General features: G+C 44.8%; 2 protein-coding genes across 2 annotated transcripts; both read right to left on the bottom strand.

Moving 5' to 3' along the window:
* Positions 1-208: 208 nt before the first annotated feature.
* LOC308164812 (growth arrest-specific protein 1) lies at positions 209-3358 on the bottom strand. The gene has a single exon (XM_080538852.1). The coding sequence runs from the start codon at positions 2705-2707 to the stop codon at positions 1952-1954; it is 756 nt and encodes a 251-aa protein (XP_080394978.1). The 5' UTR covers positions 2708-3358; the 3' UTR covers positions 209-1951.
* Positions 3359-6138: 2780 nt separating this feature from the next.
* On the bottom strand, positions 6139-10487 carry cplx3b (complexin 3b; the record flags this gene model as incomplete). The annotated part of the gene is made up of 3 exons (XM_080539301.1): positions 6139-6363; positions 6737-6824; positions 10321-10487. 3 exons carry the CDS (start codon positions 10485-10487, stop codon positions 6139-6141), a joined length of 480 nt encoding a protein of 159 aa, XP_080395427.1.
* Positions 10488-12793: the final 2306 nt, after the last annotated feature.

Genomic DNA, 12793 nt, shown 5'->3' with positions numbered 1-12793 from the left:
ACGGCCAGACAATATGTTGTGAGAAATTAAATCATGCCTTTTTCTTCCTAGATGCAGATCCAACTGAACGATTCAAACAGACCCAATGTCTACAGATCCTTAGCTCTGCTGGGCAAAACTTCACAAGACATAGCCTGTGACTTTCCAACATGGTTACAATAGCCTGTTTTATAGGTCTATTTAATTCAGCTGAGGAAACATTCCTTCTTTATGTCAAATAAACAATTGGGCAACTGACTCATAATCCTTTAATTACATACTTTCATTCCCATATATAAGTCTGTTCTTTCTTGCTGTTCCAACATTGCTCGAGAGCTACTGCCATCAGCTTGATCATGTAGCGGAGTATCAACAGAAAAGTCACAATCACAATGGACATTATTGGCTTAAGTCAACAACCGATTCCAACACTAGCTTACTGCATTTATTATATAACATATAAATGTAACACATATAGATTCCTTATTTTCTAATTTCATAATTTAACATACAGCAACATAATGATTACGTTCCCTATACTGACATCTACCTGATGATAGGGTCAAATCAAAAATGACATTGACATTCAGAACCAAAACAAAGATTAGTGAGAAAAAACCTTCAAGTGACATATTGTAAGGACATTAACACATGATATGAGCATGTAGCTTACTTGAATGATAATAATTGAACTTCAACATGCTTTCCCTTTTCAATAAAGGCTTAGCTGTTTCCTGTCCGGAAATTCATAATAAATTATATGGAAACAATTCACATAAAGTTGCCCCCTATACCTATGTAGTAAAGGTGTAATTAATAATCACTGTAGTCACAAGATTGTATTCACATGTTACATAGTCACTAGTTATTTAGCATAAGCAGTGGAGCAGCTTGTGTTATTACATAGTTCTTAGTTCACTTTTGTAATAACAAACTACTCAACTCCATTAAGTAAGTAATGAACCAATGTGCGCTGATCTATATACCGTATATAGATCATTGACTCTGTGGCATCATGTTAATACAATGTTGTTACTAGTGTCATTACAAAGATACTACACAGTGGCAACTTGATGTAAAGTATGACCAATTATATTAATCAACAAGTTAAAGAAATGCAGCTCAAGGTAAATTGACTAATATATTCCAGCTTTTTCATGACAATTAACAAAGGGTCTTCTTCTTTTGTCCATCTATGTCTATCACATTCATGTTGTGGAGATCAGTCCATTAGCTAACTTCTGTCTTTAGCACTGTGCACTACTCCATCAAGAGGGGAGGGGGGGGGGGGGGGGTCTCCAAAAGGGTGAGAGAGGGGGGGGAGGGTGTGGGGGTATTGCCAGGAGAGTTTCAATAAAACAATCCAGAATGGGGGATGGGTCATAGGGGGGCTGCTGGAGGGGCACTTCAGTTAATTTAACTACTTGATCCCAAACCCTTGTCTGTCCTCTTGGCGGTTCCCGCAAATATTTGAAGTGTGATAGCTACAACAATGCTGAGGCCCGTCAAATAGAAAGGAAGGCAAACAGAGACTTGACTGGTCCAATGTTTATCTTAAGTCTTAATAAAGCCACACTCCACAGACCATTGAGACGAAACCAAACAAACAGTGGCAGAAAGGGGAACACAAGGGGAGTAATGCCCAATGAGGAATTATGTCACATAAAAAGGAGTCAAGTTTCCTCCCTTTAAAGGACCGTTACACTCCATTTGCTGACGAGTTGTCTTCTTTAGACCTTGAATATTCCATGGGTAGTTCACATATTGAATACATTGAAGCTATATGTGTATGGCATCAACACAAAGACTATATCAAAAAATAAAAAAATAAAAAATCAAATTCCCATTTGCAGTAGCCTAGAGATTTGTAGAAGCAACAAGTCTTCCCGCTACACCAAACCCACGTGTTCAGGATTTGACCCTGTCCCAAACCAGTGAGCTGTCTGAGAGCAGCAGCACATGTCACCACAACTCAATACAATATCCTTGCAAGAGTGTAGTACAACAATGCCACATAGCCGGAGAGCTGCAGGGAACCAGAGGCCGAGCTCGGGTCCGGATACTCCTCTTTATCACTTTTCGGATCATAGTCTTCATCCTCATAGACATCATCCGTATCATGGTCCGAGATCACACTGTGGTCCCCGATCGCGCACAGTTTGCTCATGTTCTCCTTGACCACCTCGCAGAAGGGCCTCTCCACCCCGTCGCACACGCACCGGTTGAGCAGCGCGCCGCTGGGGATGAAGAGCATCTGCTGGATGGTGGTCTTGCACCTGGAGGAACACTTCCTACCGTTGAACAGTTGCCCACAGTAGGACAGGTAGGCCGTCAGAGAGGAGTGGCAGCCGGCGTCCTCCTCGCAGCGCTGGCGGGCCTCCGTGCACCCGATCCCCGCCGCGCCGCCGGGATGCCGCCGCGGGAGGCACGGCTCGATGGAGCGCTTCGCGTTCCGACACTCCACGTCCTGGTCACAGTCGCAGGTCTCCAGGTCGGGCCCGTTGACGGTCTGATTCAGTCGGATCAACGCGCTGATGCAGTGACTGGGGCACTGCCTCCTGGTCCCTCGGATGTTCCCTTCGCAGGCGGCTAAATACTGGCTGTATGCGAGCTCGCAGTCGGGCTCGTCGTGGCATTTGAGCAGGGCTTGCCAGCATATGAGATGGGCATCTAGCAGCGCCACCAGCACCCACGAGAAAAGCGCCAGAGCGCTGCAGCAACTTTTCATGCTTGGGAGGAATTCAGCTTTAGTTCGGCGATGCGCACCTTTTCCTCCAGTTAGGGCAGGGCATGAAGTCTAACATGAGTTTGAAGCTAGCGGTAACTAATAAAGACATTTGGAAATAAGGCTTTATGAACCACCAACTAAATGTATAGCCTAAAAAAATCCGCTGGACAGTTTTGGATCAATGGTGAAGTCCGTTACAGAGGGTGAATGTATCCAGTCCGTTCGAGGACGGATGAGTAGGTTTTCACAGTGTTGCAATCCTTTTGCATTGCTAAGTTAGCTGCTCCAAAGTAGGTAATACTTTTCTCGGCAAAAACAACTGTCACATTTCCATGGAAGTCATGTCAGTGAAGAACAAGGACACATAATAGATATTATACCACCACATGTCCCAACTTCTATCCAGAGCTCAGGGAGACGCGTTCTTATCCACAGTTCACGTCCTGGACTTTGTCGCGAGTTGGCTCGAACTCATCTTCTTTGCTCTTGTCTTGTTTTCATAATATGTCCAACTTCGGAGCGTTAAAACGTTCATCTACCTCTACGCCTTGTCCCGTTATCCATACTGTTTTGGTCGAATTCATCACGGCTTCTCTCTCCTCTCTGTCGCGTTTCCTCCCGCTATGTGCCTTTGTCCCCCTCTCGCAGATACGCTTCACGCTTCGTTAGGCATTTCCCCACAACACCCCCCTCCTTCTGCTGAGAAAGAAAGGAAAGTTTTTCCTCCCCCCTCCTCCCCCCCTCTCTCTCCCATTTACAATCCCGGTCAACGATTGGTCGTCATTGAGGAGTCAGCCGTGGGACTCATTTCTATAGCAACGTTAGTTTTTGCCAATCTTGCACGTCATATACAGCATACAGGATAAATAAAATGTTTATAAAATGTATGAAACTCCTGCGACCTGTGTGGTCCTCCCTCCCCGACTCCCTCTCCTCCTCCTTCCATTACAAAACACGTCGAAGTAACGGGGAGGTAGAGAGGGGCCCGGGACAGCCAACAGAACCGCATTCCATTGCTCAAAGCGCACATCTGCAACCCACTGCTCCGATTTTTAAGTGCAGAAAAACAAATCTGTTCCTTTTTAGCCATAAACAGAGGAGGGGAAACCTCTATGCAAACCGTCGCACTGTGAGGGGTTTCACTTTAAGTTCTTACTAATTGTCGCTCTGCTCCCCTCTCCCTCTCCCTCTTCATTCTGGTGAAGTTTTAAGCCCTGATTGATAGGAGAGAATGGAAGAGAATAGTATTTTCTGGCCCGTTTCACCTCAATTGTGTCAGATTGGCCATGCAGTGGCCCAGTGTCTTTCGAGGCTGAAGATTGTTCACGCCCTGAAGCCTATCAATAGAGCAGGGTTTCAGCATCAATATATTTTACAGCCCACCCCTTTCACACCGCACTTGAAAACTACCAATAGCTCAGGCTTCGCTGCTATTGAAATGGTAACTAACTTGATTTGGAAGGGGGGAAAGCGATGGAAAAGCCCGTAGAGACACCCGGGCTGTCTAGCATTTTTACAAAGCAGTTTCAGGCCTCCCCCCTGGAAAAACGGTGCCCACTTTTGCAGTTTGCCGTGCCATTGTGCCAGATGGCTGTAGGACCCACCACAGAAGACTTCTTCTCAATCATAATAATCATTGCCATAATTACAATTCGTAACATTCTTGGGCTGTAATTATAACCAAACATCATAATGATTTGATGTAATCAGAGCAATTAGAGTTACATCATCATAATGATCATAATAATAAACCCTGATATGATTGCTTGCTGATTGGGACGTATTTCAGTTTGAAAGGAGTTCACAGGCAACATGTATACAAACAGTGATCCATGGCACAAGTGACAAACCAAAAAGGTTTGCGAGCAACAAGTCTAATGTTAAAGGTATGCCCTATAACTCTACCTCTATCCCACTCTGCATTTGATGTCATTTTTTTTTTTTTTTAAACAGACATTCTTGTGACATACAGTAGCTATTTCTGTCTCCACCTGGTGTCCAGCCGCTGCACATTAGTGTTTAGTGTAGTAAGTAGTAACCTCCCTCTCCGAAGGATTGACCTGCCCTGATAACAAACAGAAACATGAGGCATATATCATAAAAACCTGTTTATTATAGTTTCAACTGTCAGTCCAGAATCAGTTAAATCCATACAGCGCTGAACAACAATGATGACGTAAATGATGATGAACGAGTAGACAAGAAAAAACAAACAACATAGCAGCCTTTTTGGGGGAAATATAATTAAGCCACGATCACCCCGATTTCTTTTCCAAAGGGTGATTGAAAGAGGCTCTTGGTGCCTGAAAGTCTCATTGCTGGTCAAATACTCTGATTCATATAGATATGGTGAGCAGGCTCTTTAAGACTACTCATTTGTTTATCTTGTTTCATTTAACCAACAAGGCAGCACATAGTAGCTAGCTATCCTATACATGAGCTACTAAATGCTGGTCTACCATTGTCTCTTTAAAATGAATACACGAATGGACTATCCGTACAAGATCACAAGACATGAACCACTGTATTGAATAAAAGTGTATATTACTGTTATACAAATGAGGATGACATCCTCCCCACTCCTGTTTTCACCTGTAACTTTCCTTTAAAAGTACTTATTACTCATAGGATAGTGTGGTCTTGAACACTCTCCATATCGCACTTTCAGCCAAAGGATGACGTTTTTTCAAAGACAGCACTTGACATATAGCTGCGAAATGACACCAAACCACCAACACAAAAAACTGCACCACTGAGATGTAGAGGGCCAGGGGTCGGAGGGCAATACGAGGACAGGTCAAAGGTCAGACATGTTGGCTTGGCTGGAAGGAGCATGGATGAAGGCCTGTTGTAGGTTACCATAGTAACAGGCAAACAGCAAATACATTTACATGTACACCTGCGGTACAACAGAAACGTTGATGCTTATGGTTAAAAAATATAGTTATTATACTTCGTGTCACACATGATATATTTTTTTTATTCCGTTGTCTAAATGGTGTTGGTCGTAATGATTGAACTTTGGCATAAGACTATAAAGCATGTAAACTATCTCTGTACCTTCCACAGCTTTAGGCAGTGGTTGATTCTTTAGCTGGAAGATGTAGTGAGTGTGTTCACTGTGTGTGTGTGTGTGTGTGTGTGTGTGTGTGTGTGTGAGTGTGAGTGTGAGTGTGTGTGTGTGTGTGAGTGTGTGTGTGTGTGGGCGTGTGTGTGTCGTATGTATATTGGCAGCAATCGTATCCACTGCTGCTCAAGGTTATATCTCATGAAGTTTAAAGCTCATTATATCATGATGTCATCAATTATGTAGAGGTACAGAGAGTGAGAGAGAGAGAGAGAGAGAGGGAGAGAGGGAGTGTGTAAGAGAAAGAGAGTGTGTAAGGAATGAAGAGAAAAAGAGAGAGAAGGCAGGAATACACTTTTCCAAATTACATGACGTTGCACTTCTCAGCGGACTGTTTGAGGTCTTCCAGCGTGGCCTGAGCTTTGTCTTTCAGCTGGTCTATATCCACATTCTGGATGTTAGTCAGCTGGCCCAGCACTGACTGTTTGGACTCCTCCTCCTGGTTGTCCTCTGCGATCATCTTGGCCAGCTCTGTGGGTAGCTCCACGTCATCCCCGGCCTGCTGGATCTGAGTCTCATCCAGCTCGTTCTGAGACACACACACAGACACACACACAGACACAGACACAGACACAGACACAGACAGACAGACAGACAGACAGACAGACACACACACACACACACACACACACACACACACAGAGACACAGACACAGACACACACACACAGACACACAGAGAGGGTGGAGGCAAGAAGTACAGAGAAATAGGGGAGGGAGGGCAATGGGATGGTTCAGAATCCGGAACAAAAAGGCGAGACAATGAACAGACATTTCTGTTACCTCCCTGGTGTAAGAACCCCCGAAAAATGTAGGTTTGACACATAACATATAAGTGAAATGTCATTGCTTAGAAAGGCTGGTCTTACAAATGCTGAGTCAGGTGTGGGTGTCGTAGTGTACCTTTGGCAGTCTGTATTTGTCCCGAAAGTGACTTCTAACTGTTGCTCGCTCTGCTTTCTTCTGGGCAAAACTTGCGTCTCGTTCTTGCCTTGGGGAAAAAGACAGAAGTTGGTGTCATAACAGTGGAAGTACTGGAGAACGTGTCTGAACACACACACACACACACACACGCACATATGCACATACACACGGCGTGCACGCACACACTGGAGTTTGGTTGGATTATCTCAAAGCCCCAAGTTCAGGCCTCTTAGCGAACGCCTCTTTCAATCAACTGTCCACCTCCACAAATAGAGTGGATGATATCACTGTCTTAGCATTCTAAACAGTCTCAGCAATACAAACAGTCTCAGCATTAGAAACAGTCTCAGCATTAGAAACAGTCTCAGCATCAGAAACAGTCTCAGCAATACAAACAGTCTCAGCATTAGAAACAGTCTCAGCATTAGAAACAGTCTCAGCATCAGAAACAGTCTCAGCATCAGAAACAGTCTTAGCAATTGAAACAGTTTCAGCAATTGAAACAGTCTCAGCATCAGAAACAGTCTCAGCATTAGAAACAGTCTCAGCAATTGAAACAGTCTTAGCATTAGAAACAGTCTTAGAAAGAATTTAAGCAATGTGATGATATGCTTTAGATGTTGAAACCCCGTCGATGCAGATTTCATCTTGCTCTCAGTCCTTCATAGAATCCTAATCAGCCACAGGTGTGTAGATTTACAACGGCCAAAGTCAATAGAAAAATATAGAGACCACTGTACTTGTTTTCTTAAGTGTATTCCACTTAAAAAAACACAACCTACATTCACTCTTTTTTAACGAGGGTGTTACTTAAACAGATTTGAGAGCTCTCTCAGAGCTCTGAATCAGTCAAGGCCAACAGAAGGTGCATGATGAGCAGCAGCTATGCCTTGGGGGAGAGGGGGAGGGAGTGGGGGAGAGGGGGAGGGAGTGGGGGAGAGAGGGGGAGGGAGAGAGAGAGAGAGGGGGAGGAGGGAGGGAGAGGCTCTGCTGCGAACCCCAGATGCAGCTTAATGCCGGTCCACTGCTCCAACGAGGGATTTCAGTCCTCTGGGACGTGGCGCTGACTGACTACCACTCACCTACTTTTACCACAGCAGCTGCCAGCACAGAGGGCCTAGGTCTCTCACATACACACACACACACACACACAAACACGCAAGCACACGCACACAGACACACACACGTATACAGACACGCACACAGACAGACACACACACACACACACACACACACACACACACACACACGGCTATAGATTTCCCAATACGGTACTGCAGGTACAACATATAAGGGAGATGCACAAGCAATCCAGCAGAGGGCAGACAAGAGACAGTTCATCTTCTAAAACCCTGGAGGCCTGTGGCCCTTTCTAATCTACAGGATTTTGGATTTGCCCTTTATTTAGATAAAACCACCAACGATAATGTTAACTACACATCTTTACTTTGTGAGTCACATTATCTAAGTAATTATAGTAAATCTACGAAACTGTGCCCTAATGTCAGCACGGGAATGTCAACTCAATGTAATTACTGTCAAGTACATGAAGAGACCCTAATCATGATATGATGAAAATGACACAACATGCCAAAGCGGACGGATCCTAACCGGAGGTGACACTGATTGTATGACTAGAGCGATCATGTCAACAGTGGGGAAGATGACACACACTGCCCTGGCTGCATGCTAATAGTTTGCTGTCCGTGTGTGTATCTAGTTCCTCATCGTGACCTCTCTCCCCGTCTCCTCCTCAGAATGTATGCGTGTCGAGAAGGAAGCGAGGAGAGAATTGAGATGCAGCAGGGTGCCCCCTTGACAAGGCCAACCCCAATGACAAGGTCACATATCAAACATCCGAGGCAAGGGAGGCTGGTGGACGTAGACGTCGGAGGACGGGCTCATTGTAATGCATGGAACGGAACGAGGTTGATTGATATATCAATCGATATCAATCGATATCCACTGATACAAGGATATTCAGGATAAGCCCATATGCATTAACATGCGTATGTAAAACACCCAAACGTCACATAAGACCCCCCCCGCCGCTCTGTGAGAGCCAATGGGAGAGCTCCTCGGCGGATGGCCGTGGGATGATGATGACGTTCCCTCCGTCTACTTCTCTCAAGGGCGTCACGTGACCTGGCGTGTCATCAGGAGAGTTGCACTGTTCCCGAAAACAGCCAATTCCAAGTGAGCTCTCCTTCCAGCGTATATTACAGTAGGGCTGTAGTTGGATGATCTATGATGGAGGTAGACCCACATGATAATAACTCACTTGGCCTGAAGGGCGCTGTGAGATGGTGGGGAATTGAGGTTAAAGTGGTACTGTAGGGGGGCTGATGCTATTAACAGCACGAGGATCAAACACATGCAGGAACGCACGGACACGGACACGGACATGGACATGGACACATGGACACACACACACACACACAGGCAGACACAAACACACAGGCAAACACAGAGACACAGAGATACAGAGAGAGACACAGAGATACAGACACACACACAGACACAGACACACAGACACAGGCAGACACACACGCACACAGGCAGACACAGCGATACGGACACACACAGAGAAACAGTGCAACGGAGACACACACACACAGAGACACAAACAAACACACACCACAGACACAGACGCCTCTTGTGTCAGTGGCAAAAGGCTGATGTTCAGGGGCTGAACGCCCTCAGGCTGGGGTCATTCCTTAGCAGTAATATGAATGGACCATAAGGGCCACCATACCCAATCCAATCTCAATCCGTACACATTTGGTACAGGTGTAACGGCGGTGACACATATGACCCATACCCTCTATTGCAAGGATGTGGTCTGGGGAATATATTTTCAGATCCATTACTGTGTCTACAATCTGTTTAAACCCATGAGCACACGTGAGTAATATGCCCTTGTCGCAGTCTTTGAAAAGTCTTTGAAATGATCACAGATGACGGGGACAGAGGACAACCTTGTGACAGACTGTCACTCGTCATGTTGCGCCGTAGGCTCCATGGAGACGGGCATGGGACATCACCAGTGACTTAACAAATAAATGGTAGGCTAACGAAAACACTGGTTACTACCTCGAAACATTTCTAGCTACATTGAAAGGAATAAGCTATGAATTGAAAGCTTTTATGTTCTACTATTAGATTTGATGATATCAAGTAGCCTAAACAATGCGCACAGGAAATGTAGTTAGGAGTTGTGCGCCATAATTGTGCGTGAAGCTTCATGAGATTATTTACACCTAGCCTACCCGTATTACGTATTACTCAAATGAGTAACGGTCCTCTATAATAAGCGGAACCGAATGGAAAGCACCCTTAGCGCGTGTGGCAGCTGTGTGGGGAGCGCACGCCGCTGAATGCCCTGATGCGTAAAATACCGCCTGGCGCACAGGGGGGTCGTTAAGGCACGCGCTCAACCTGTTTACTCTAATCTATCAGATTAACACAGACATGTATCAGTTGTGGAGTGCCTCCCCTCCATTCTTAAGACCCAGCATATAGTAAAGAAAATCGATCGATAGATAAACTTGATTTGATCTTACTTTTCCTCCTCGCACTGTTGTTGGTACTGTTCGAATTCCTCCTGGGTCATCCCTTTGGCCTCGGCTTCTGTCTTCGCTCCTCCTTCCCCTTCTGGCTTCTCCTCTCCCAGACCCCCGGTCAGGTTCTTCAGCTGGCCCCCTACCATGTGTTTCACCATGAAAGCCATCGCTCTGCTGCCTCTCTGAGTCCACTAACTGTCCGCGTCAGAAGTCGATGCTTCAATGCGCTCTTGATTGCGCTCCTGCTAAGAACAGAATAATATAAGATATCCAGCAAATGTTTCTCAAAATGTATAGATTTAAAGTGTTCAACTGTTTCAACTGAACGATAAAGTGCAGTGAAACCATCAAAATATTAAACTTCCGACCTTCCGTCTCTCTTCCCGCGGATGGTAGGAAATCTAGTTTCAGCACCGATGCCAACGGACAGCTCCGCGTGGAGACGGAGGTTGGTGAGAAAGAACAAGGCTGCACAAATAATGTGAGTCAACAAGTTTGACTCTCAACTACCAATCCAGTTTTTCCCTGACGCAACCTCCACTCCCCGCTGCCCAATCCAAACAACCGCTGGATTAAAAGTGTGCGCTTTCTCGACGCGCTGGCACACACGGGATCCAGTGATTCGCCGTCTTATTATAACTCACTATTGAGTCAGACAGGCGGTCCTCCTCACACTCACAACGGTCTCAGGGACGGCAGCACACGTGACGAGTGAGAGAATGACATTGTCTCCTAGCTGTTTTGTTTTTTGCTGCCCGCCGTGTGTATCGGACGTCACTGCGCGCTTCAGAATGAATTCGTGACGTTAGAATTACAAGGTTCTATCTCCATTTTTGTCAAAATTGAGTTTTTTACATAATCTGATCCATTAGGTGTTTATTAATATCTGTGTGGTGTTATTTTTTAAAATGTTGACATTTTTGAGTTAATAATTAATAAAATACAAAGGTTCCATCTCACAAAACATAATGGAATGTAACAACTTTGACGCTCAATATCTCTGAACTACCCTAAACGGAGATATAGAACCTTATAATTCTAAGCTCACGAATTGACAGCAAAAGGTTCTTCAAACGCACTAATGCAGAATAATGTAGTCTAATGCTAGTAGCCTGCATTGCAATGATCAATCACTTATCAAGCTTTGATCGTTTCTGTGTTATATGTTAGACAATGGGGATAGGTATGGCCTACTCTCTTGTCTTTCTTTCTTCATTTAAAAAAAAGTAATGTCCTGTTCATTCATTGTGGATACTGCTACTGATGAGCATTTAAACACGCGTTTCAGGTGGGGCTGGCAGAGAGAGAGAGAGAGAGAGAGAGAGAGAGAGAGAGAGAGAGAGAGAGAGAGAGAGAGAGAGAGAGAGAGAGAGAGAGAGAGAGAGAGAGCGAGCGAGCTAGAGAGAGAGAGAGAGAGAGGGAGAGAGAGAGAGCTAGAGAGAGAGCTAGAGAGAGAGAGAGCTAGAGAGAGAGAGAGAGAGAGAGGGGGGGGAGAGAGAGAGAGAGAGAGAGCTAGAGAGAGAGAGCGAACTCCCGCGGGCGAGCTGGTGTGTAATTGCATTTGAAGGGAAGGCTGCACAAACCTCAAAAAACAGTTGTCCATGCGTCTCCGACAAAAGCTCTTTGTGCTTTACGTTATGCACAGACCGCGTGCCTTCCCTCTTTCACTTCCATCTGTTTGCCTTTTCATTAACACAGCGTATCACTTAACACCATTCCTTCATGACACGAAAGAGTATGCCAGTGTTGATGTCAGTGCGCTGCACAACCCAGTAGGCCTATAATGACAGTTTACGTGTTTAATGTAATCTTATTTACTCAAGGAAGTTCATCCAAAGGTTAAAGCACATTTTTCTTAAGGGAGACCCATGGCCAGGAAGGCAGAAGGAGGTCAAACAAACAAATAATTACAATACAAACAAATACATTATAATAACAATACTAATAACTTTATTTGTATAGCGCTTTTCCTGCAAACGTTGCAGCTCAAAGTGCTTTAATCATTATATAATCTTAATTGAATTAATTAGTCATTTAAAGGCAATATTAAAAAGAGGGGTTTTTAGTCTTGACTTGAACATATTTGCTGAGGTTGCATCCCTAATGTAAACTGGCAGTGCATTCCACAATTTGGGTGCATACAATGAGAATGCAGCCTCACCAAATCTCTATTTTGTACATGTGGTACACAGAGAAAACCAGCGTCAGAAGACCTGAGAGCTCTATTGGGCTGATATGCTAGCAAAAGGTCTTTCAAATATTCTGGTGCTATGCCAGTGACAAGCAGAAGGATCGTGAAATCTATTCTGAACTTAACAGGAAGCCAGTGTAGAGTTTCTAAAATAGGAGTTATATGAGCTCGTCTGCTTGTTTTGGTTAAAACTCTCGCTGCTGCATTTTGGACTAATTGCAGCTGGCCAATAGCTTTCTTTGGAAGACCAGAAAGGAGACTGTTACAATAGTCCAAACGTGT

Source organism: Nansenia antarctica (assembly GCF_963989245.1).
Source record: "Nansenia antarctica genome assembly, chromosome: 9".
In the NCBI taxonomy this organism is placed as follows: Eukaryota; Metazoa; Chordata; class Actinopteri; order Argentiniformes; family Microstomatidae; genus Nansenia; species Nansenia antarctica.
This window is presented reverse-complemented; position numbering and strand designations above follow the sequence as displayed.